The 23,384-nt window shown below is 40.2% G+C and overlaps 1 protein-coding gene across 10 annotated transcripts in view; it reads left to right on the forward strand.

Annotated features, from left to right (window-relative positions):
- Window positions 1-23,384, forward strand: part of LOC5564206 — a 249,529-nt gene that overhangs the window by 121,840 nt on the left and 104,305 nt on the right. For all 10 annotated transcript variants that reach the window (XR_002498776.1, XR_002498775.1, XM_021838597.1 and 7 more), the window contains exon 2: window positions 10,490-10,747. Coding sequence is in view for 8 of the 10 variants with exons in the window: in XM_021838597.1 (XP_021694289.1) it covers window positions 10,490-10,747 (258 nt within the window). In the remaining 2 variants the exon portion in view is untranslated. The remainder of the gene's footprint in view (window positions 1-10,489; window positions 10,748-23,384) is intronic.

Consider the following 23,384-nt stretch of genomic DNA (forward strand, 5'->3'; position numbering starts at 1 on the left):
AGGAAAAGCTTCTCCCAGAAGCTGGAAAAGCTTCTCTCAGAAGCTGGAAAAGCTTTTCTCAGAAGCTGGAAAACTTTCTCACAGAAGCTGGAAAAGCTTCTCCCAGTAGCAGGAAAAGCTTCTCCCATAAGCTGGAAAAGCTTCTCCCAGAAGCTGGATAAGCTTCTCTCAGAAGCTGGAAAAGCTTTTCTCAGAATCTGGAAAAGTTTCTCACAGAAGCTGGAAAGCTTCTCCCAGAAGCAGGAAAACTTCTCTCATAAGCTGAAAAAGCTTCTCCCAGAAGCTGGAAAAGCTTCTCTCAGAAGCTGGAAAAGCTCCTCTCAGAAGCTTGAAAAGCTTCTCTCAGAAGCTGGAAAAGCTTCTCTCAGAAGCTGTAAAAGCTTCTCTCAGAAGCTGTAAAAGCTTCTCTCAGAAGCTGTAAAAGCTTCTCTCAGAAGCTGTAAAAGCTTCTCTCAGAAGCAGGAAAAGCTTATCTCAGAGGCAGGAAAAGCTTCTCTCAGAAGCAGGAAAAGCTTCTCCCAGAAGCTGGAAAAGCTTCTCTCAGAAGCAGGAAAAGCTTCTCTCAGAAGCTGGAAAAGCTTCTCTCAGAAGCTGGAAAAGCTTCTCTCAGAAGCTGGAAAAGCTTCTCTCAGAAGCAGGAAAAGCTTCTCTCAGAAGCTGGAATGCTTCTCTCAGAAGCTGGAAAGCTTCTCTCAGAAGCTGAAAAAGCTTCTCTCAGAAGCTGGAATGCTTCTCTCAGAAGCTGGAAAGCTTCTCTTAGAAGCTGGAAAGCTTCTCTCAGAAGCTGAAAAAGCTTCTCTCAGAAGCTGGAAAGCTTCTCTCAGAAGCTGAAAAAGCTTCTCTCAGAAGCTGAAAAAGCTTCAGATTCATATTCATATTCATATTCAGATTCAGATTCAGATTCAGATTCAGATTCAGATTCAGATTCAGATTCAGATTCAGATTCAGATTCAGATTCAGATTCAGATTCAGATTCAGATTCAGATTCAGATTCAGATTCAGATTCTAATCCAAATCCAATCCAATCCAATCCAAATCCAATCCAAATCCAATCCAAATCCAATCCAAATCCAATCCAAATCCAATCCAAATCCAATCCAAATCCAATCCAATCCAATCCAAATCCAATCCAAATCCAATCCAAATCCAATCCAAATCCAATCCAAATCCAATCCAAATCCAATCCAAATCCAATCCAAATCCAATCCAAATCCAATCCAAATCCAATCCAAATCCAATCCAAATCCAATCCAATCCAAATCCAATCCAAATCCAATCCAAATCCAATCCAAATCCAATCCAAATCCAATCCAAATCCAATCCAAATCCAATCCAAATCCAATCCAAATCCAATCCAAATCCAATCCAAATCCAATCCAAATCCAATCCAAATCCAATCCAAATCCAATCCAAATCCAATCCAAATCCAATCCAAATCCAATCCAAATCCAATCCAAATCCAATCCAAATCCAATCCAAATCCAATCCAAATCCAATCCAAATCCAATCCAAATCCAATCCAAATCCAATCCAAATCCAATCCAAATCCAATCCAAATCCAATCCAAATCCAATCCAAATCCAATCCAAATCCAATCCAATCCAAATCCAATCCAAATCCAATCCAAATCCAATCCAAATCCAATCCAAATCCAATCCAAATCCAATCCAAATCCAATCCAATCCAATCCAAATCCAATCCAAATCCAATCCAAATCTAATCCAAATCCAATCCAAATCCAATCCAAATCCAATCCAAATCCAATCCAAATCCAATCCAAATCCAATCCAAATCCAATCCAAATCCAATCCAAATCCAATCCAAATCCAATCCAAATCCAATCCAAATCCAATCCAAATCCAAATCCAATCCAAATCCAATCCAAATCCAATCCAAATCCAAATCCAATCCAAATCCAATCCAAATCCAATCAAATCGCTCATAACTGATCCCAAAATCAACGTTTTCAAAAAATTTTGAGCTCTAGATGTATTTTGAAAATTAAAAAAAAAAAAATTGGGATCCGGACAAAATAGCATTGAGAAACTGCAAACAAAATTGAAAAGTTCATCCATATTCATTAAGGCTCAAGAATCCATCATTCAATCATTAGCAATCATCAAGAATGAAAAACCAGTTTTTTCGCTCAAATTCAATTCAATCCTCATGAAAATCTATCATCCCATCACAGATAGTAAGCATAGTGCAATGATAGATTATCTTGAACATTTCTTAAACTTTGAGCAAAAAAACTGGTTTTGAAAATTTGCAAAACGATGATGGTTATTTTCCTCTTAAGACAACCTGCCTCCATTCCTCGCACCATGGTTTCCTTTGCAATTTGTAAACAAATTGTGCACGATAAACCAAAATCACTCAATTTTTTGGTTTAAAAGCTAGCTGTCATTATGTTATCCGACTGTCAAAGTGCGAATTTTTTTTTTTTGCAATTTTCATTGATTTCTTGCAATTGAGATTTGCGAAAAATTTGAAAAAATATTAACAACTACCGAAAAGCTAAACATTACATATAATTTGCAATTGGATTAGATGGACAAATTGATGTGAAGATTTGCGAAAAAGTTACACGTCTTCTCAGTGAGAATCGAACTCACGACTCCCCGATCTCTAGTTGGGGCGCGTTAACCACTACGCCATGAGAGGACTCATGAACGCAGAAGTTAACCTGAATTCGATTTCAGCTCAATAATCACGTGGTCCTCTTTCGCAAAGTGCACCTCTTTCGGAAGAATTAGAGCTGAAATCGAATTCAGGTTAACTTCTGCGTTCATGAGTCCTCTCATGGCGTAGTGGTTAACGCGCCCCAACTAGAGATCGGGGAGTCGTGAGTTCGATTCTCACTGAGAAGACGTGTAACTTTTTCGCAAATCTTCACATCAATTTGTCCATCTAATCCAATTGCAAATTATATGTAATGTTTAGCTTTTCGGTAGTTGTTAAACTTCCACTCGGCTGGTTGGCCGTAAACCACGATTCATAATTAAAAACAAGTGTGAAAAAATATTGTTTTGCTTAGAGAACTTTTGTAGAAAATCAAAAACCAAAGTATATTGCTATTCGTGCTGATTCTTTTACTCAATTATGTCTAATGAATCAACAAATAGCCAAATGTTTTCTCCGGAAAAATGCTAATCTATAAACAAATCTACCCATTAGAGAACCTTTACATCTCCCGCTGTGAATCCCAATCATTCCAATCTCTTAATTGATTCTCATAAAAACCGGCTGTGTGGGGGTTAAGCCTTCTCGCCGGTAGGGATGTCCACTTCTTTTTATCACTGTTTGCTTAGAATTCCCAGTGGAGGGCGTACCCAAAGTCCCGAAGCATGACGTCAGCCCGCAATTCCGGCGCGTAAAGTATCAATCATCAATAGCATTAAAGCTCTCCCCCCGTTGGTAATTTCCGCTAATTGATTTCCTCCACGTTCGCTTTCGCCAGTTAAGCGATCTTCGGTTTGATCGTTTCCAAAATTGAAAAAAGGAAATTTGGCACATTTAGATGCATTCGTTTATCGCGCACTGCGGCCGGACGAATCCGAGATGCGAAAATCTCAATCGATCAGGTGAAAATTTCTCCCGCTGATGGGGGTAATCGGCTTTCGGTATTTACTTTTGGGCTTGCGAATTTGTATGACCCAGTAACGCTGATGGGAAGTTATCATAGAGGAAAGAAGATTTTAGAAAGCTCTGGCCATCATCTCTATACTTATTGTTTGTTCTCTGATGCTTTTTCATTATAAACAAAATTGAGTTGTAGAGCGGTACTTCAAGTGTTTAAATATTTGCAAAGTAAAAAATTTCTTTAAAAGCTTCAAAAATTAGAAAAAAAAATTGAAAGTTATTAAAATTTTTTTAAATTTTTTTGAATTAAATTGAATTGAAATTGATTTTTTTTTAGAAAATTGTTAAAATACATCACTCTGTCATATGAATTTATATGTTATCCTTATTATTATCATTATCATTTCTCGTAAAAATTTTAAAAATTCCAAAAGTTATCAAAATAAACATTTTTTTTATTTTTAACATTTTTGGAATTTGCAAATAAGAATAAAAAAAAAGTTCTGCTTCACTCAAACAACTGTGTGTGAATCCTCGCAACTAGATTGCCTATGAGCCATTTTACGAAGCAGGTCAAATGACAGGAGACCTGGGATTTTTCAATCATCGTCGTCAGTTTTCGCGAAGATGATGGTTGATGACTGTGCGCATTTCTAGCGTAGCTTTTCATTCAGGCAAAAACATAAATGGAGAAAAATTATTAAAATATTTCTGATCACAAAAGTGCCTTTTTATGTGCAATATAAGTAACAATGAGGTAGCTGATACAATAACTAGGTGTAATGTTGCAGTAACGAACATTTTTGGATCTCTTCTTTGTCATTTTCTCCATGTCCCCGTTTGGTAAGATGAGGCGTTGTTAAAAATCACACTGGATTTAATCCCAGGTCTCCTGTCAATTGACACCGCAGCGACGATCAGCTGTTCCGAAACGTCTCGTAAAATGGCTTATAAACTGTTAAATCCACTCTGCTCGCACCTTGTAAACAAACTGTGCACGGTAAACCTAAACCACTCAAATTTGAGTTACAAAACGAGTTGTCCTCATATTTCAAAGAGCGAAATTTTTACTTAAGGGTTTCCATCAATTAGCGAATCGTCCATATTTACCTCACAAAACGCTGAGGGCAATTTTCTTGGGGTTTCAGTAATTTTTCCGTTTGGTACGCCGATCTCGCGTCCGAATAAAAGCGGAATGAGGCAATCACGGAAATAGCGCCTAGCTCGGCTCGGTCGAATCGGAAGTTGATTCGTGTGCCGAAGTTAGGGTTTCGAGTGAGTTTGATACACTCACTGATCGACAGAGAGAGAAAGAGTAAAAGAGGAGGGACAGGAAGGGCCAATTTTCAAACTAATCAAAACGAGTAGCTCCGGCAGTTCCGATTTTGTTTTCGGATCTGGCGATCAATGGCAGGAAATGTGAGGTGTTGATTATAGTTGTTTTGGTTAACGTTAAGTGCATGTTTTGATTATTACTGTTTTTGATCGTTTTGAATCTAGGTGAACTGAATTCGAAGGAAAGACGTACAATGAGATTCAGTTTGGGAATTCAATTTTCATAATTTGGGATTTTTGAACTTGATTTTTTTTGTGCCTTACTTTTTTTCGGTTTCTGGCCCCTGGCTTCTGATTTCTGGCTTCTGGCTTCTGACTTCTGGCTTTTAACTTTTTGCTTCTTGCTCCTGGCTCCATGCTTCTGACTTCTGGCGTTTGGCTTCTGATTTCTGGGTTCTGGCTTCAAGTTTCTGGCTTCAAGTTTCTGGCTTCAGGCTTCTGCCTTCTGGCTCCTGCTCCTGGCTTCTAGCTTCTGGCTTCTGGCTTTTGGATTCTGGCTTCTGGATCCTAGCTCCTGTTTTCTGTCTTCTGGCATCTGGCTTCTTGCTTTTGGCTTTTGGCTCTTGGCTTCCAACTTCTGGCTGCTGACTCCTGACTTCTGGCTTCTGGCTTCTGACTTCTGGCTCCTGGGTTCTGACTTCTGCTTTCTGGATTCTAGTTTCTGGCTTCAGGCTTCTTCCTGGGTCCTGGCTTTTGGATTTTGTCTTTTGGCTTTTGCCTCTTGCATGCTGGCTTCTGGCTTCTGAAGCCATAAGTTCTGAGTCCTGGCTTTTGGATTCTGGTTTCTGGCTTTTTGTTTTTGGATGCTGGCTTCTGGTTTCTGGCTCTTAATTTCTGGCTCCTGGCTTCTGACTTCTGGCTTTTGGATTCTGGTTTCTGGCTCCTGGCTTCTAGCTTTTGGCTTCTAGCTCCTGTCTTCTGACTTCTGGTATCTGGCTTCTTGTTTTTGGCTTCTGTCTTCTGGCTTTTGGCTTTTGGATTCTGGCTCCTGACTTCCGACTTCTGGCTTCTGACTCCTAACTTCTGGCTTCTGGCTTCTGACTTCTGGCTCCTGGCTTCTGCCTTCTGGCTTCTGGCTTCTGGCTTCTTTCTGGCTTCTGGTTTCTGGCTTCTGGCTCCTGGCTTTTAGCTTCTGGCTTCTAGCTCCTATCTTCTGGCTTCTTGCTTTTGGCTTCTGTCTACTGGCTTTTGGCTTTTCGATTCTGGCTTCTGACTTCTGGCTTCTGGCTTTTGGCTCCTGGCTTCCGACTTCTGACTTCTGACTTCTGACTTCTGGCTACTGGCTACTGGCTTCAGGCTTTTGACTTTTGGCTCCTGGCTTCTGACTTCTGGCTACTGGCTCCTGGCTCCTGGCTTCTGACTTCTGGCTTCAGGCTTCTGGCTTTTGCCTCCTGGCTTCTGACGTCTGGCTTCTGGGTCCTGGCTTTTTGCTTCTGTCTTCTGGCTTTTGGATGCTGGCTTCTGGCTTCTGGCTCCTGATTTCTGGCTCCTGGCTTCTGACTTCTGGCTTCTGGCTTTTGGCTCCTGGCTTCTGGTTTCTGGCTTCTGACTTCTGGGTCCTGGCTTTTGGCATCTGTCTTTTGGCTTTTGGGTTCTGGCTTCTGGCTTCTGGCTCCTGGCTCCTGGCTTCTGACTTCTGGCTCCTGGCTCCTGGCTCCTGGCTCCTGAGTCCTGGCTCCTGGCTCCTGGCTTCTGGCTTTAAACTTTTAGCTCCTGGCTTCTGACTTCTGGCTTCTAGCTTATGGCTCCTGGCTTCTGACTTCTGGCTTCTGGGTCCTGGCTTTTGGCTTCTGTCATCTGGCTTTTTTCTTTTGGATTCTGGCTTCTGACTTCTGGCTTTTGGCACCTGGCTTCCGACTTCTGGCTCCCGGTTTCTGGCTTCTGGCTTTTGGCTTCTGGATTCTAGATTCTGGATTCTGGCTTCTGGCTTTTGGCTCCTGGCTTCTGACTTCTGGCTTTTGGCTTCTGGCTTCTGGTTTCTGGCTTCTAGCTTCTGGCCTCTGGCTTCTAGTTTCTGGCTTCTGGCTTCTGGCTGCTAGCTTCTAGCTTCTGACTCTTGGCTTCTGACTCTTGGCTTCTGACTTTTGGCTTTTGGATTCTGGCTTTTGGCTTCTGCCATCTTGCTTCTAGCTTCTGGCTTCTGGCTTCTGGCTAGTGGTTTTGGCTAGTGGCTTTGGCTAGTGGCTTTGTCTTTGACTAATGGCTATGGCTTTGGCTTTGGCTAGTGGCTTTGCCTTTGGCTTCTGGCTAGTGGCTTTGCCTTTGGCTTCTGGCTAGTGGCTTTGGCTTTGGCTTTGGCTAGTGGCTTTGGCCTTGGCTTTGGCTTTGGCTTTGGCTTTGACTGATACAGTTGACATTTCGAATGGTACATGGATACCATAAAAGATGAGGAAAACAAAAGCTTTTTTAATTTTGGATTTATATAATTTTAAAACTCAAAAAAAAAATTAAACAAAAAGTATTTCTGACGTGAGCGCAGTTGCTTGAAATTAAATTGAAGATAGAGTCTTAGAACACTGACGCTCCTTAAGACCAGCTTTTAACTAGAACTTTTGATTGCAAAAAAATCGACGATTAGGTTGTTCTTTTGATAACCGATGAGATAAGATGAGATGATATTGTCAAATATTTATTGATCGACTGTCAAACGACCCGAAAAGATCGTCTAATTCATACCACAAAAAACGAGCTTGCTTGGATGGTCTGTTCAGTTTACTTTTGACACAAAATATTTCTATCTGACATTTTGAAACGTACACGGGAACCATAAATCACTTAAAATTGATTTTAAATCTAAGGATATGTCATAAACTCAGAAAACCAAATAAAAATGAGTTTTTAGACTTAAATCATTATCAAAATAAAAAAAAAATTAAAGTTTTTAGACTTAAATCATTATCAAAATTAAAAAAAATTAAAAAATATTTTTTTTGATAAAATAAAATGAGCAAGAGTCATTCTTCTCTTTCTGAAGACACTGAAGCACCTTGAGTCCAGCTCCTTACTAGTACTATTGTTTGTGTTCGTACAAACGGTGAATTATATGTCATTTTGCCCTAGTATTCCTTGTGCCTCCGCCATGGCAGGACGGCTGCGAATCGATTGTGTTTCATTTATCATCAAAACCACAACGTACTTTTAGAAGGATCAACTCGTGCGCGATCCGGCAGTAAGAAACCACCTTGCTTTCTGGTAGGGATTAAAAATTAAAAAAAAAATATTGACAGTCGTTTAGACAACAAAATGAGCATGAGCAAATCTTCTCTTTCTGAAGACACTGAAGCACCTTGAGTTCAGCTTCTTACTAGTACTATTGTCTGTAAGAAATCACCTCGCTTTCTGCTAGGGATCAAGCTATCTGACGTTTGGGTTGTTATTTTCGCATATCGATGAGATCGATTGTCAAATATTCATTGATCAGCTGTCAATCGACCCAAACCAAAAGTCAGATCGTTTAATCCCTACCAGGAAGCGAACCTGTTCGTGGTGGTCTGTTCAGTTTACTTTTGATACAAAATATTTATTCCTACACAGAGAAAATGAAGTACCCAATAGAGAGTTCATTCCCATAAATTCGTGAGGCTCTTGCGTTAACCTAATTTTGAGTTGATGGAGTAAAAGTTGTTTTCATTTGCAGCCATGCAAAAAAATACCTTCTGGCTAAGTCCTTTTCACTCAACCGGCAGATCAAATTACTCAACTTCCAGTACTGTGCTACTCACTCAAATTTGCGGTAACGCACAAAGGCTCAGTTTAAGGGTTGAACAAACTCTTCGCTCTCAGACAACAATAGAAGCAGCGAATGAAATAGGGAGAGAAAAATAACTCAAAAATAAGTTAAAAAATACTCAAATATTGGTTTTTCGTTTTCTCCGTGTATATGACATTTCAAAAGGTACACGGAAACCAAATTCACCTAAAATTTGAGTTCAAAACAACTAGTGTGCCATAAACTCAGAAAATAGATTTTTTCAGATTATTTAAATCATCAACTTAAAAATTTGCAAGAAATAATTTGAAATAAAAGTTGAGATAGAACTTAAGAATCCAGAATCCCTTTTAATCCAGCTTTTTACGACCTGACTTTCTGACGAGCGATACGATCCATTTTCAAACTTATCGACTAGAGTGTCTTAAAACAAGAGCGACGTCATGTTTCTGTTTTGACAGGCTTGCTGCTCAATTGAAATTCGGATTGACAGATATGGAAATGACAGATCGCCGCTGTTTCAATTTGGACATTGACGTCACTCTAATTTAAATCCACTCTGTTATCGATGAGTTGTCAAACGGCCAAAGCCAAATGACAGATCATTTGATCCCTACCAGAAAGCGAGCTTATTTGTGGTGGCCTTTAGGCGCTCGTAGAAAACTGGATGATCCATTTTAAATCAACCAGTGCAGCCAAACAAAATGGTCGTAATTGACATAATTTTCTCCCACGACTATCGTTCTAATTACGAAATAGATGAACCCATCCCATCGGAACAGGTGGTTTTGTAAAAGCCCCAAAAAAAAAACAAACGTCGCTCAACCGAAATTACCTCGCAAATTGCCAGTTTTCATTTTCGCTACCATTCTTCCTCTACAAGACCCGCACCTCCTCCCCGCCGGAAACCCACCGACTTTAATCGCACCTGATTCTCGTAAACTCGTTGCGAGAATGCTCAATCCCCACGAACTATAAACAATTTACAGAAACAGTTTATCTTTATTAGCCGCGTCCCGTCGTTCTTAACTGTAGCTTCCCTAGACGTTTATAGCACATTTCAATTAAGCACTGCCTGCTTCGTAGATAAGCCGCTTCCGTTCCTCTTTTTGGCCCTAGGAAAAAAGTCCATCGTCATCCCATAGCCTACTGCGTCCGATCCAAGTAGTCGACGGATATGTGCACACGTGTGTAATCCGCAGCGCTTCATGTAAGCGGTCGGATAGAGGAGGAAATTGAACGATCAAATGTAGGCACAATTAGCCGTGGAAGATCCGCGGCCAGCAAGTGCCCCGAAACTGAAGGCCGATAATGGACTTTTAATGGCCTTATAAGGTTTGTTCACTGAGCCTACAGCCGAATTTGTCGGCGAGCCGAAAGAGACGATTGGCGTGAATTATGATGGAGAAGGTCGCAGCGAACAGTGGTGCACTTAGAGGCACTTCGGGCGAAATGGGCTTCGGAAAGCGGTTCTTTGACATTGGTTTTTGAGTGCATGAAACGATAAATGGTTTCGGAGTGCATCTAGAATTTTACTGGCAAATTTACGTCTAAGTCAAGGTTACAGGTTTTTATGAGTGCAATCAATTTCACTCTCTGGTAGGGATCAACCGATCTGACGTTTGGCGTGTATCGCTGAACAACCAATCGATTAGATCAGAGATCGATCTTATCGATTTACTGCCAAAAGACATAAGCCTGCCCACAAATAATTATAATTTTATCCCTACCAGAAAGTGAACTTGATTGCGGAGACCATTCGCGACTAAACTGATTTATTTTGCTGAAACGATATTAAACGATCAAATTTGACATAAAAACGATAACACGTCTAACAATCTTCCTTATTTCCTCTTTTTACAGAAGAACCGACGGCATCCCCACAAGTAGCATCCCTCGTTGTTAACGGAGGCAGCATCAGCACAAATAACGCCGGAGGACCAGGAGGAAGCTGTAGCTTTCCCGGGGCCCCGGCCCACAGCACGGTACAATTCACGGACGACGCTCTGCCGAACGGAGCGGTCGCTTCCTACTCCTGCGAGCGGGGCTTCGAGCTGCTCGGACCGGCCCGGCGGGTCTGCGACAACGGCCAATGGGTTCCCGAGGGTATCCCCTTCTGCGGTAAGTACCTCTGAATCTTTTGGTTTAGAAATTTCGGGCTACCAGATGGGAACTGAATAGAAGCATCTTCTAAGAAGCTTGGAAAATTTTTCTAAGTAGCTTCTCCTCAAAAACTTGGAATGCTTCTCCTCAGAAGAATGGTAAGCATCTCCTCAGAAGCTTGGGAAGCTTCTCCTCAAAAGCTTAGAAAGCTTCTCCTCAGAAGCTCAGGAAGCTTCTCCTATGAAGCTTGGAAAGCTTCTCTTTAGAACCTTTGGGAGCTTCTGCTCAGATGCTTGGGAAGCTTCTGCTTATAAGCTTGGGATGCTTCTCAGAAGCTTGGGAAGCTCGTCCTCAAAAGCTTAGGAAGCTTCTCGCCTGAAGTTTGGGCATCTCCTCAGAAAATTGAGAAGCTTAGAAGCTTGGGAAGCTTCTCCTCAGAAGCTTGAGAAGCTTCTCCTCAGAAGCTTGAAAAGCTTCTCCTCAGATGCTTGGGAATCTTCTCCTCAGAAGCTTGGGAAGCTTCTGCTCAGAAGCTTGGAAAACTTCTGCTCACAAGCTTCGAAAGCATCTTCTCAGAAGCTTGGGTAGCTTCTCCTCAGAAGCTTGAGAAGCTTCACCTCAGAAGCTTGGGAACCTTCTCCTCAGAAGGTTGGGAAGCTTCTCCTCAGAAGCTTGGAAAGCTTTTCGTTAGAATCTTAGGGAGCTTCTTCTTAGAAGCTTGGGAAGCTTTTCGTTAGAATCTTAGGGAGCTTCTTCTTAGAAGCTTGAAAAGCTTCATCTCAGAAGCTTGGGAAGTTTCTCCTCAAAAGCTTTGGAAACTTCTCCTCAGAACTTGGGAAGCTGCTCCTCAGAAACTTTGGAAGCTTCTCCTCAGAAGCTTGGGAAGCTTTTTCTCAGAAGGTTGGAAAGCTTCTCCTCAGAAGGTTGGGCAGCTTCTCCTCAGAAGCTCGCAAAGCATCTCCTTAGAAGCTTGAATAGCTTTTTCTCAGAAGCTGGCGAAGCTTCTCCTCAGAAGCTTGGGAAGTTTCTCCTCAAAAGCTTGGGAAGCTTCTCCTCAGAAGCTTGGGAAGCTTCTCCTCAGAAGCTTGGGAAGCTTCTCCTCAGAAAATTGAAAAGCTTCTCCTCAGAAGCCTGCGAAGCTTCTGCTCAGAAGCTTGGGAAGCTTATGTTTAGAAGCTTGGAAAACTTCCCCTCAGAAACTTGGAAAGCTTCTCTTCAGAAGCTTAGCAACCTTCTCCTCAGAAGCCTGAGAAACTTGGGAAACTTCTTCTCAGAAGCTGGGGACGCTTCTCCTTAGAAGCTTGAAACGCTTCTCCTCAGAGGCTTGGGAAGCTTCTTCTCAGAAGCTCGGAAAGCTTCTTCTCAGAAGCATTTAAAGCTTCACCTCGAAAGATTCTCCTATAAAACTAGAAAAACTTGAAAATCTTCTCAGAAAATTAGAAAGTTTTTTTAAGAGAAGTTTGGAATGCTTTTCTTCAAAAGTTTTGGAGACTTTTCTTCGTGTTACGATTAAATACCGAATAATTCATATTGAAACTTCACTCACAAAAAAAATGGATAAAGAGTCTAACCTTGATATATTTGAACAACTTTCATATACACTTCGTCATAAAAAAAAACACTCTGATATTACTTTTGACACAAAACCTGATATTTCGAATGATACACTGAAAACACAATTCACAATTCATCAGAAATTCATCTAATCTAGGAGTGTGGGACCTTAAAAAAAATAAAACTTTGCACTTAGCACTTCTTCGCAAGTGTTGTTTAGCATTTCTCCATTACGTCAAACTCTTACGTCATTTCAAAAAGTAAACAATACTGTCAGTCAACTTGTCAATTGGGAAAAAGGGAAATTGAGTTAAATTAACATTACTTTACGGCACTGCCACCGACGTCGTAATCTAACGTCAAATAGATGTAAATTCCTTGCAGCACACCGGCGAGAAAAGGGTCATAAAAACAAAATGACAAAAAAAGAAAGTGCTTTCTTCATACCCGCCGGAGGTAGCTTTCGGGCTTTGTTTTGGAACCAATCCGTGCTTCCACGTTGGTCTCCGAAGCAGCGCATTACAATAGCTCACGAACTCCGTAATATTGCCGTCTTTGCGTCGTTATCGTAACTGTCAGAGTTAGTTTTGTAATAATTTATGATCTGAGTGTCAGGCGAAGAAGATACAAAATGCCTACTTTTAAAAATCGATCAGTTTCTCTTCACGTCAGATGGAGAGTCATTTGTCAAAAGAGGTAAAATTACAACCTGTCACATATTTTTGAGGATCGAAAGTTTTTAGGAAATGAAAAGAGGCAGAGACAAATAGATTCAGCAATTAGGATCTGCTTGAGTCAAAATCATTGTCTAAATTTTGTAAGGGCATTACTTGACGTTAGCTGTCAAACGTCACCGCTGAAACAAAGCATTTTCGGATCGTTACATCCACTAAGTAAACGATTGCGATGATTGATGACTCCAAGCAATCCAAGTCGGCTCAACGAGCGGTCAACTTCGAATCTCTCAAGCCGTAGCCACCTGGCAGCCTGCTGCGATTGCCATGAGTTTTGTTTTCGATAAACAAACCGCCGAAATGCCAAGATCGTTTCAAAGTGGGAACTTCGCTAGACAGACATCCGTCTGATGCGAAAGTGGACCATCTGATAACTCTCTCCAAAGAAGGCAAAAAGACCAAGTCAAGAGCACTGATGGTAATTGCTCAAGTACGAATCGCGCCAAGCAGCGGTGAGAACTTTTTTCCTCTGCGCACCCGAAGAGTACTCGGGAATCTGCGGGCTTGTTTACATTTTTGATTCGTACTCGCGAAAACTCGCGCCGGTAAACACAACAGCCGGAACAGCCGTTTGGAGTTGGATTTCCACTTACGTGTGCGAATGATTATCCGAGCTTTGACGTAGGTAAGTGATACGGTTTCGGAGAACAGAGCAAAAAAAACATGGAATCAATCGAAGTAGAATGAGGAGAGGAAGGGAATTTCGGATCTAACCTTGAACAAGTGGAACAACAGGTGAAGCGAAAAGGAAGGAATGAGTAGCGAATACGAATCGTTTATTTTTTCAGCGAGATGTGTTTATTGTTCTAGGGCATCGATTAACCGGAGGATGAAGTTGTCGGTTTTTGGCGAACGGTTGTTTGTAATAGGGTTTTAATTATTTGAGAAGCGTTTGAACGGTTCCTGAACTAGATAGTGCTGAGTAATTGAGTTTATTGAGAGAACAGTATGAATCCATCAAACAAATTATAAGTTTTATAGTTTTTGCATTGAGTAAAAGCATTGTAAAAACATATCAAACGGCTCCGTTATGCCTGATAACGCTTGAGCTCATTAAATGATTGAATCGGTAAAAATCCAGTTATATGAACCTTTCGGTAGCCTCTATTGTTCTATTCGTTCGTGCTTCGTATTGCATCGGCATCAATGGTCACGCACGACAATCGTTGGGCGCCCTAACTCAAGCATCGCCTACTGCGCATGATTCAATCATGCCATCATCGCAATGTGCCAAGACCTGCAATCGCTGCCATTTGACGGAACACATTCAAAACAACTCAATCCCTTCATAAAAACAAAATCCTCATCTAAGAAAAGCAAAATCGCACTCGCATGGAAATGTGCACGAGCATGGAAATCTAACGAAGCGAGAGTTCGTCGCTTCGTTGCGGTCTTTCGTTTGCTGCACTCATGGCACGATCACCTCTCCAAGACGACGACGACGACGAATAACGGAAAGTGAAAGCAGCATTTCGCCCTATGCCTCGTGCACACATCACAGTGTGCCATGGCTTTGTGCTCGGTAGCCCACCACCACCACCACCACCACCGACCGCATAACAATCAAAGAGGAGAGCAAAAACGGCACGCAATCTTCGATGATCAAATAACCCGAACAATGCCCTTCGCGGTTGCGAAGACGATGACGACGACGACGACGACTCGCGATGATAATAATAGGCTTGCGCGCACGATCGTTCGACCTGCTCGAAGAGGGCGCCACCACGCGTAAGGTGAATAAATCCTATGCACGAGGAGGGGCCCCAAAGGAAGGGTGAAGCAAAATGCCTGCTCAAATCACTTCGTACTGATGCGAGGCGATTGCTCGCGCAAGTTGCGCGCGCAGAATTATTCAATAGGATGCGGGACCCAAGGCGGCCATGTGCGCGCTGGGTTACCACAGCAACCGAGAGCGCAAGAAGGTGAAGAATTTGTTCTCGTTGATCATCGGTCGGTCGGTGGATACGGATCGCGCGCGCCCGAAGTGGGGCGGGCGTTCCGCTACGAAGTTTTCACTTTCGTTTGAATGGGGGTGCAATTAGGTGAATTAGAGAGGCGCGCGGTGGTACGAAGGAGAAGCGATCAAAACAATGCCGAACCGGAGCGTTAATCCGATTGAAGGTGGGCGGAGAGGTCAAATGATGAGGTTAGGGTTTGACTACTGCTTGTGGGGAGCTGTTTGGAGATTACGGGGTTTGACCTTCAAGATAGAAACGAGCAAACTTATTTTGAGTGTTTCTATTTGAAAACTTCAAACTTGTCAAAACAAGGCTGTCAATGAAACCTCTTGAGCAAACTAAGCTTACTTTAAGCTTATTTAAAGTTTCTATAGCTCTATTTTATTAACACGGATTTCTTAGAAGAAATCCTCCAGAAGTTTCCGGAAAGGATTACCCAAAGTTTTTCGCTTCCAAGAACTTCTTGACTTCTTGGAGCTTCTCTACACATTGCCAGAAGGACTACACCAGAACTTCCTTTCCGTAGCCCTCATTATAAGCCTATTGCTGAGATTGCTAAGTTAAAACCCTCTCCTTAAACAATTTCTTTTCAACGGCGTACTGCGATCCAAAAAAAAGTTTTTTTTTCTTGGGCGATTACTTGCCGCACTTTCCCATGCATCAAGATAGGTCAAGAAAAAACCTGTCATCAGCAAACCAGGCTTTACGGTAAAAATGGATGTGGCCGGCAATAGCAATAGTCTTGCTTTTCCGTAGCATACTGAGTAAAGACTAAAACACTAAAACAAAACAACAAGCACGTGTTCCTTTCTGATTTTTTAACACTGGGGTTGTTCCCATCTGACATTTTGGAAGGGATACGGAAAACAGAGTACACTCAAAATTTGAGTTTAACCCAAAGAGTGCGACAAAATCACAAAAATCGGGGAAAATGTTTTTGGACTTGAACCAACGAAAATCATTAAAAACTTGAGTTAACATGTGTTTTTGGTCTAAGCTTATGTCTTTGGTACTAAAATTGAAACAGGGCTTTAGGACCCTATTAAGCCGAACAGAGAATTATATTGTGTTCTTTCCACCATCTGATTCCTAATGTTTCATTTGAGTGCTTTTGTAATGAATAAATCTTGGTAAATATCAATACTTCTAGTGCTATAGATTCTACACATGCCCGGACAATACTCACATCTACGTTTTGAGTTGCTTTCTATTCATCGCATCGTAGAATACCAATACAGCAATAACTTGGTGTTGATGGCATTGCAAAAGCAATATAGTTACAGCAAACTCATCTCAAACAAAGTTATCCAAATTTCTGGAACAACGCTTCCAAGATTTTGAAGAATAAGATTCCAAGCTTATAAAAGAAGCTTCTAAACTTCTGTGAAAAAAACAAACTTCAGAAAAAGTTTTTGGAGTTTGTAAATAAGGCAGGGAGGTTTAATCACCTTTCTCTCTCCTGCACACGCATGCATATGAGTGGAGAAACGGTTTCCGTATGAAAACAATCGGTGGAATGGTTCACAGCTTTAAAGGAGAAGCTTTTTATCTTCTTCATACAAAGCTTCCAAACCTTTGAGGAAGGAACCGTCAAATTCTATTTTAACCCGTAAAGTGCCGGGACGAACCTACAATTTCCAAAATACCCGTTCTCAGCAAAGCTCCAACCGATTTTCAAAATTTTTGGTTTTTAGTGAAGGGAAATAGATATACGTTGATGCCGCCACGCAGAAACCCTTCCCGTTTTTTGCAAACGCAGATATATCTGTGTTTTTCTCGTTTTTCACGTTGAGCTGACCAAATAGCTCAGGGTTTTGAATGGATACGTTGTCCAGTGACCCAAATCTTATCAGACTGGTGCCACTCAATGAGGAGATGGTTACACACATCTCGGGAATATCTTGGCTTCGTTGGTAAACAACCTGGTCTCCAGAAAATCCGGAATAATATATGAGAATAGTCAGTTCCTGAAAATCGTCCTAAACAGCTGCAGTTTATGAGCCGTTTCCAATTGTTTCAAGCTTTTTAAGGCATTTTGAGCCGTTTTAAGCCATTTTGAGCTATTTTTTACTAATTTTTGGAAATTCTAAACCATTGTAAGCGATTTTTATCCATCCACGGTTAAAATTCAACCATTTTGTGACTTAAAATGCCATTTTAAGCCGTTCTAAACCATTTTTAGCTATTTCAAGCTTTTTAAAGACATTTTGAGCAATTTCAATTTCGTTTAAAGTAATTTCAAGCCGTTTTGTGCCGTTGTAAGCCGTTTTAAGCCATTTTGGGCCGTTTTAAGCCATGTTTGGTCATTGTAAACCGTTTAAAGCTGTTTTAAGCCATTTTGACTTATTTCAAGCCATTTGAGGCCATTTAAGGTGATTATAAAACGAAGCCAAACTTTGAATTTTCAAGTGCACAAGACGAGAGTATCCGACAACAGTTCGCTTTGAAAACCAATCAACTTGCTTGCTTGCTGGTGGTGACCAATGGGATAGATTTTTAACGCGGAGCGCTGTTTGGTTCTTAAGTCTTGTGCTCTTGAAAATTTGAGGTGTGGCTTCGTTCTATAATCACCTTAAAGCAAATTTAAATCCTTTTGAGCCGTTTGAAGCCATTTCAAACAATTTGATGTAATTTCAAGCCGTTTCAAGCATTTTAAGCCATATTAAGTCGTTTGTTATAACAATTATAATCAAGCCGTTCTAAGCCATTTTGAGCCGTTTAAATCCGTTTAAGCTGTTTTAAGCCATTTTGAGCCTTTTTAGCCGCTTTAAGCCTGTTTATGCAATAAGAAGCCATTACCATACTGAGTCGAAATGGATTGAAGTCATTGCAAGCCATTTTAAACTATTCTGAGCCGTTTTAAGCCATTTTAAGCCAGATATTTCAAATTGTTTTAAGCCGTTTCAAGCCATTTAAACCCGTTTTAAGTTTGTAAAAAGCTTGAAGTTCTTTTAAAGCCATTTTAAGCAGTTTTAAGCCATTTAAGCAGTTTAAGCCGTTTTAAGCAATTTCAAGCCACTTTGAGTCATTTTATCCCTAATATGACCTAAGAACGCCATATCAAGTCTTTTTAACCATTCAAAGCTGTTTCAAGCCATTTTATGCCATTTCGAAAAGATTTATGTCGTTTTTAGACATTTTAAGCCTTTTTTACTATTTTAAGCCGTTTCAGGCCGACTCAGTATGGCTTATTTTAGCCGTTATTTTGCAATTTAAGCCATTTTAAGCTTATTTTATCCATTTCAATCCGTTTTAAACCTTTTTGAGCGCTTTTGAGTGGTTTTAAACCGTTTCAAGCCATTTTAGGCCATATTTTGTGTAGTTTTTAGTCATTTTAAGCCATTTTAAGCCGTATTTAGTCATTCTGAAAAGATTTAAGCCATTTTATGCCATATTTTGTGCCGTTTTTTTGCCATTTTAAGCCATTTTGAGAAGATTTAAGCCGTTTTCAGCCAATTTAAGCCAATTCGACCATTTTAAGCCGTTTCGGGCCGACTCAATATGGCTAAATTGAGCTGTTATTTTACAATTTTGAGCCATGTTTAGCCGGTTTAAGCTGGTTTTATCCATTTCAATTCGTTTTAAACCTTTTTGAGCGCTTTTGAGAGGTTTTTAGCCGTTTCAAGCCACTTTTTGTGCCGTTTTTAGCCATTTTAAGCCAATCTAAGCCGTATTTAGCCATTTTAAGCTCTTTTTGACCATTCTAAGCCGTTTCATTTTTACTCAATATAGCTTCATGGAGTCTTTTTTTTTTTGACATTTTGAGCCGATCTAAGCCGTTTTTGGCAATTTTAAGCCGTTTTAAAACTTTCTGAGCGCTCTTGAGCCGTTTTAAGCCATATTTTGTGCCGGTTTTTGCAACGTTAAGTCATTTTGAAAATATTTAAGCCGTTTTAGTCATTTTTAGCCATTTTTACCATTTTAAGTCGTTTCAGGCCGACTCAATATGGCTAAATTGAGTCGTTTTTTGCTATGTTGAGCTATTTTAAGCCATTTTAAGCTGGTTTTATCCAATTCAATACGTTTTAAACTTTTTGAGCGCTTTTGAGCGGTTTTAAGCCATTTTAGGCCATATTTTGTGCAGTTTTTAGTCATTTTAATCCGCATTTAGCCATTTTGGCAAGATTTAAGCCATTTTAAGCTTTTTTTACCATTTTAAGCCGTTTTAGGTTGACTCATAATGGCTTAATTGAGCCGTTTTTTGACATTTTGAGCCATTTTGAAAATTTGTGAGCGCTTTAGAGCAGTTTTAAGCCGTTTCAAGTCATTTGAAGCCATATTTTGTGCCGTTTTTTTGCCATTTTAAGCCATTTTGAGAAGATTTATGCCGTTTTCAGCCAATTTGACCATTTTAAGCCGTTTCAGGCTTAAGTTATTTCAAGCCGTTTTAGGCAGGTTATATCCATTTCAATCCGTTTTAAATCTTTTTGAGCGCATTTGAGCCGTCTTAAGCCATGTTAAGCCATATTTTGTGCCGTTTTTAGCCATTTTAAGCCAATTTGACTATTTTAAGTCGTTTCATGCCGACTCAATATGGCTTAATTGAGCCGCTATTTAACAAATTTGAGCCATTTTAAGCCGTTTTAAGCCGTTTTAAGCTGATTTTCAATTTCAATCCGTTTTAAAGCCATTTGAGCGCTTTTGAGCGGGTTTAAGCCGTTTCAAGCCATTTTAAGCCATATGTTGTGCCGTTTTGAGCCATTTTAAGCCGTTTTTAGCCATTGTAAGCTTCTTTGACCATTTTAAGCCGTTTCAGGCCGACTCAATAAAGCTTTATTGGTTTTTGCCATTTTGAGCCGTTTTAAGCCGTTTTTGGCAATTTTAAACAGTTTCAAAACTTTTGGAGCGCTTTTGAGCAGTTTTAAGCCGTTTCGAGCCATTTTAAGCCAATTTGAACTCTTCAGACTTTAAGGACAGGATTTTTCAAATTTTCGCCCTTCCAAGAACCTCTTGACGTGTTGGAGTTTCTCTACAGATTTCACAAATTTCTACACCAGTCCAGAACTTCTAGTTCAGTAGCTCTCAACGTAAGCCTATTGCTGAGTTGGAAACCCTTCGTGTAGTATTTTGTATGCCTATCTAGAATGACGGTCATGTGGCCTAGAATAGCAATATTCATGCTTTTATGTAGAATACTTAGTAAAGGCTAAAGCATTAATGTGGTTGTTGAACTGCGTGAAATTACCACTGCTCACTCTTTCTCAATGTTTTTTTTTTATATTACAAAACAATGAAATCCTTATACAAGCCTTCAGCCATATAGTTTCTAGCACTTATATTTCATAATGCTTCATTTGAGTTCTTTTGCAATAAAGAATTCTTGGTATCAGCATTGTAATAGAAGCAAAAAACTGTTGTCGGCATATCCAGATTGCAATTGGTGATCTAACACAAAGCTAAAATGCTAGAATAGGAATTAGTGCATCTTAATCAAAATTTCTAGTGATAACTTTGGAAGAACAATAACCACAATCATTTAACTGACAAGATTTTTGCAATTTAAGGCACAGAAAACCGTAAATATTCGTTTCAATTTGAAAAACTTTCGCAACCTAACCTTACTTTTGATCGCCAATACAATGTTTTCTTTTTATATTTGGAAACCATTGGATATTGTATGTCATTCAAGTCATCAACAGTAAATATCAGTTCTTCAAGTACTATAAGTTTGAAACATGTCCATACCTAAGAGAGACTCGCGAAGAGGAAAAGTATCAACGTCATATGCAGCCCAGATTCCCCTCTCACGAAACGTCAAATGCAGCCCACCGTTTTTATGGCTGAAAAAGTGAAAAGTATTGTGTTCAAAGTAAACTGTTATTAAAAACCTCAGTCGGTGGAGCAGTTTTTTCTTAAGTTGCTGATAAATCTAAGCAGAAGATTAATTATTTCTAATGTCTGCTACGTTTGCTGGCATGAAATTTCACTCAAACGGCTATTTATGATTCGATATGATGCAAACTCAATCATTTTTTGCTGAGAGGTTCATGTGAGGGTTTGAACAGCATGCGCATAATTGGTATAAACACAAAGTGGAATAAGAAAAAACTCAGCCATCACAGAAAAAGAAGACCGTCTTCGCGAGTCTCGTCTCAGGTCCATACTACTTTTTGAGTTCCTTCCTATTTATCACATCGTAGAATTCAGCTTTTTACGAGCGCTAATGGCTGCCCCGAACAAGATCACTTTCTGGTAGGGATCAGTCGATATGACGTTTAGCTAGAGTCCGTTCAGTATAGGCCATTAGGCGATACGTTTCAAATCAGCTGATTTCGAAGCACGTTGACAGTGCTTCTATAAAAATGTCAGCCCCTTGTTTCCACCGGTCCTTCACCGATGTAAACAAATGCAAACGCGGACCTGTCACATGGAAAGGCCTATAAAACGACTCAACTCAAACGTCAAATCGACTGATCCCTACCAGAAATCAAACCTGTTTGCGGCAGCCATTAGCGCCCGTGGATACCTTTACAGCCATAACTTGATGTGAACGGTATTCTTCTTTTTTGAAAAAGAAACCAAGTTCCAGAAGAAGTTTTTAGAGTTGGTGCATGTTTTCTATGATTTGTTGAAAGCAGCTTCCAAACTTCTTCAGAAGAAGTTTCGTTATTTCAAAGTTTCAGACAAAGCTTTCAAATCTTTGGGGAAGGAACCATAATATTCTATTTTAATGTTCTACAGAACAGATTTCCAAGCTTGTTGAGATGAAAACGATTCAAAACTCCCGGAAGAGATGATGCCATGCTTTTATAAGAAAGACGCTCAAAAATTTGTATAGAAGAAGCATCCAAGTTCCTAAAGTTTGTTTTCAAGCAACACACTCATTTTATGAGAAGTTTTTCAAATGTAGAGATAAGGCTAAGATGCAACTGTAAAAGGATTGTGGCAACACTGGACGCATGTGAAAAAAACTGAGCTTCCAGTCTTCTTGTTCTATAAGCCATTTTACGAAGCCTGGTCAAATGACAGGAGACCTGGGATTTTTCAATCATCGTCGTCAGTTTTCGCGATGATGATGGTTCATGACTGTGCGCATCTCTAGCGTAGCTTTTCATCCAGGCGAAAACTTAAATGGAGAAAAATTATTAAAATATTTCTGATCAGAAAAGTGCTTTTTTATGTTCAATATGGGTAACAAAGAGGTAGCTGATACAATAACTAGGTGTAATGTTGCAGTAACGAACATTTTTGGATCTCATTTTTGTCATTTTCTCCATGTCCACGTTTGGTAAGATGAGGCGTTGTTGAAAATCACGCTGGATTTAATCCCAGGTCTCCTGTCAATTGACGCCGTTTCGGCGATCAGCTGTTCCGAAACGTCTCGTAAAATGGCTCATTGGTCTTTGCGTATAGGCCTAAAACAGGGCCTAATGCATATTTGACGCTTACCATCTCTAGACACTGATCGACACCGAATTGATATTGATTTAACTGTTTTTCGATGAGAACCGATAAATCGAAAATATTGTTTTAAAAGCTGATAAACGATTATTCTGAGAAGCATTACCATTCTGAAGCCCCATTGGAAGTGCTTCTCATCGATGATCGACCGATTAATCGATCCACTCGAAACTTGTTTCTCACCTCATTAGCGCCTCTTCGTAATAAAGCACCTCCTTCACACGTACCCCCAATTTGAACTCTTCCCAAATGAACTTTGGGCCGTTTGTATTCCCCTGTAATCCAAAAGAGTGATTGAGTGGGCAATTTTCCAATAAACGCCTCGCCCATTATGAAGGGAATTATCATCGCGGCATGCAAAATTTCACCAAAGACAAGCTAGCAAACAAACAACTTGACCGATTCGATCTCTTCCCTAGAGCGGCAAAGCTTGATGAGTGAAGCACAGATGAGCAGACGTAACAGTCGAATTGTTTTCATCGTACATCGATTGAAATCTTATTTTCGTTTAATAACACGAAAGAGCATGTTCTTGCAACAGTTTTGGCAGGTTTTTACGCTCAAATAGCAGCTAATTGTTCCATAATAAAACTTAAATTAAAAAAAAAACGATGAAATATCAATCTTGACACTTTTGGTCATGTTTGACGTTCATTTCGCTGACAAAAATCCACTGGGATTTTGCTTTCTAACACTGGAGTTGTTCCTGTCTGACATTTCGAAAGGTACACGGAAAATAAAATCATCCAAAAACTGAGTTAAAACCAAGGGGTGTAATAGTAGCGTAGTAGCGCAAACAAAATATGTTTTTTTGAACTCAAACCAAAACAAAACAAAAGAAATTTGAGTAAACGTGTATTTATGACGTAAACTTAAGCGTTTGACACGAAAACTGAGATAGGGTTTTAGAAATCTTTTGGCTAACACCTTGTAGTGCTCGTATCGCTTTTGTTCGAGTTTGACGTTTGCCTACTACCGTCATCTAGCGTTTGACCAAACACAGCTTTT

The sequence above is a fragment of the Aedes aegypti genome, chromosome 1 (assembly GCF_002204515.2).
Source record: "Aedes aegypti strain LVP_AGWG chromosome 1, AaegL5.0 Primary Assembly, whole genome shotgun sequence".
In the NCBI taxonomy this organism is placed as follows: Eukaryota; Metazoa; Arthropoda; class Insecta; order Diptera; family Culicidae; genus Aedes; species Aedes aegypti.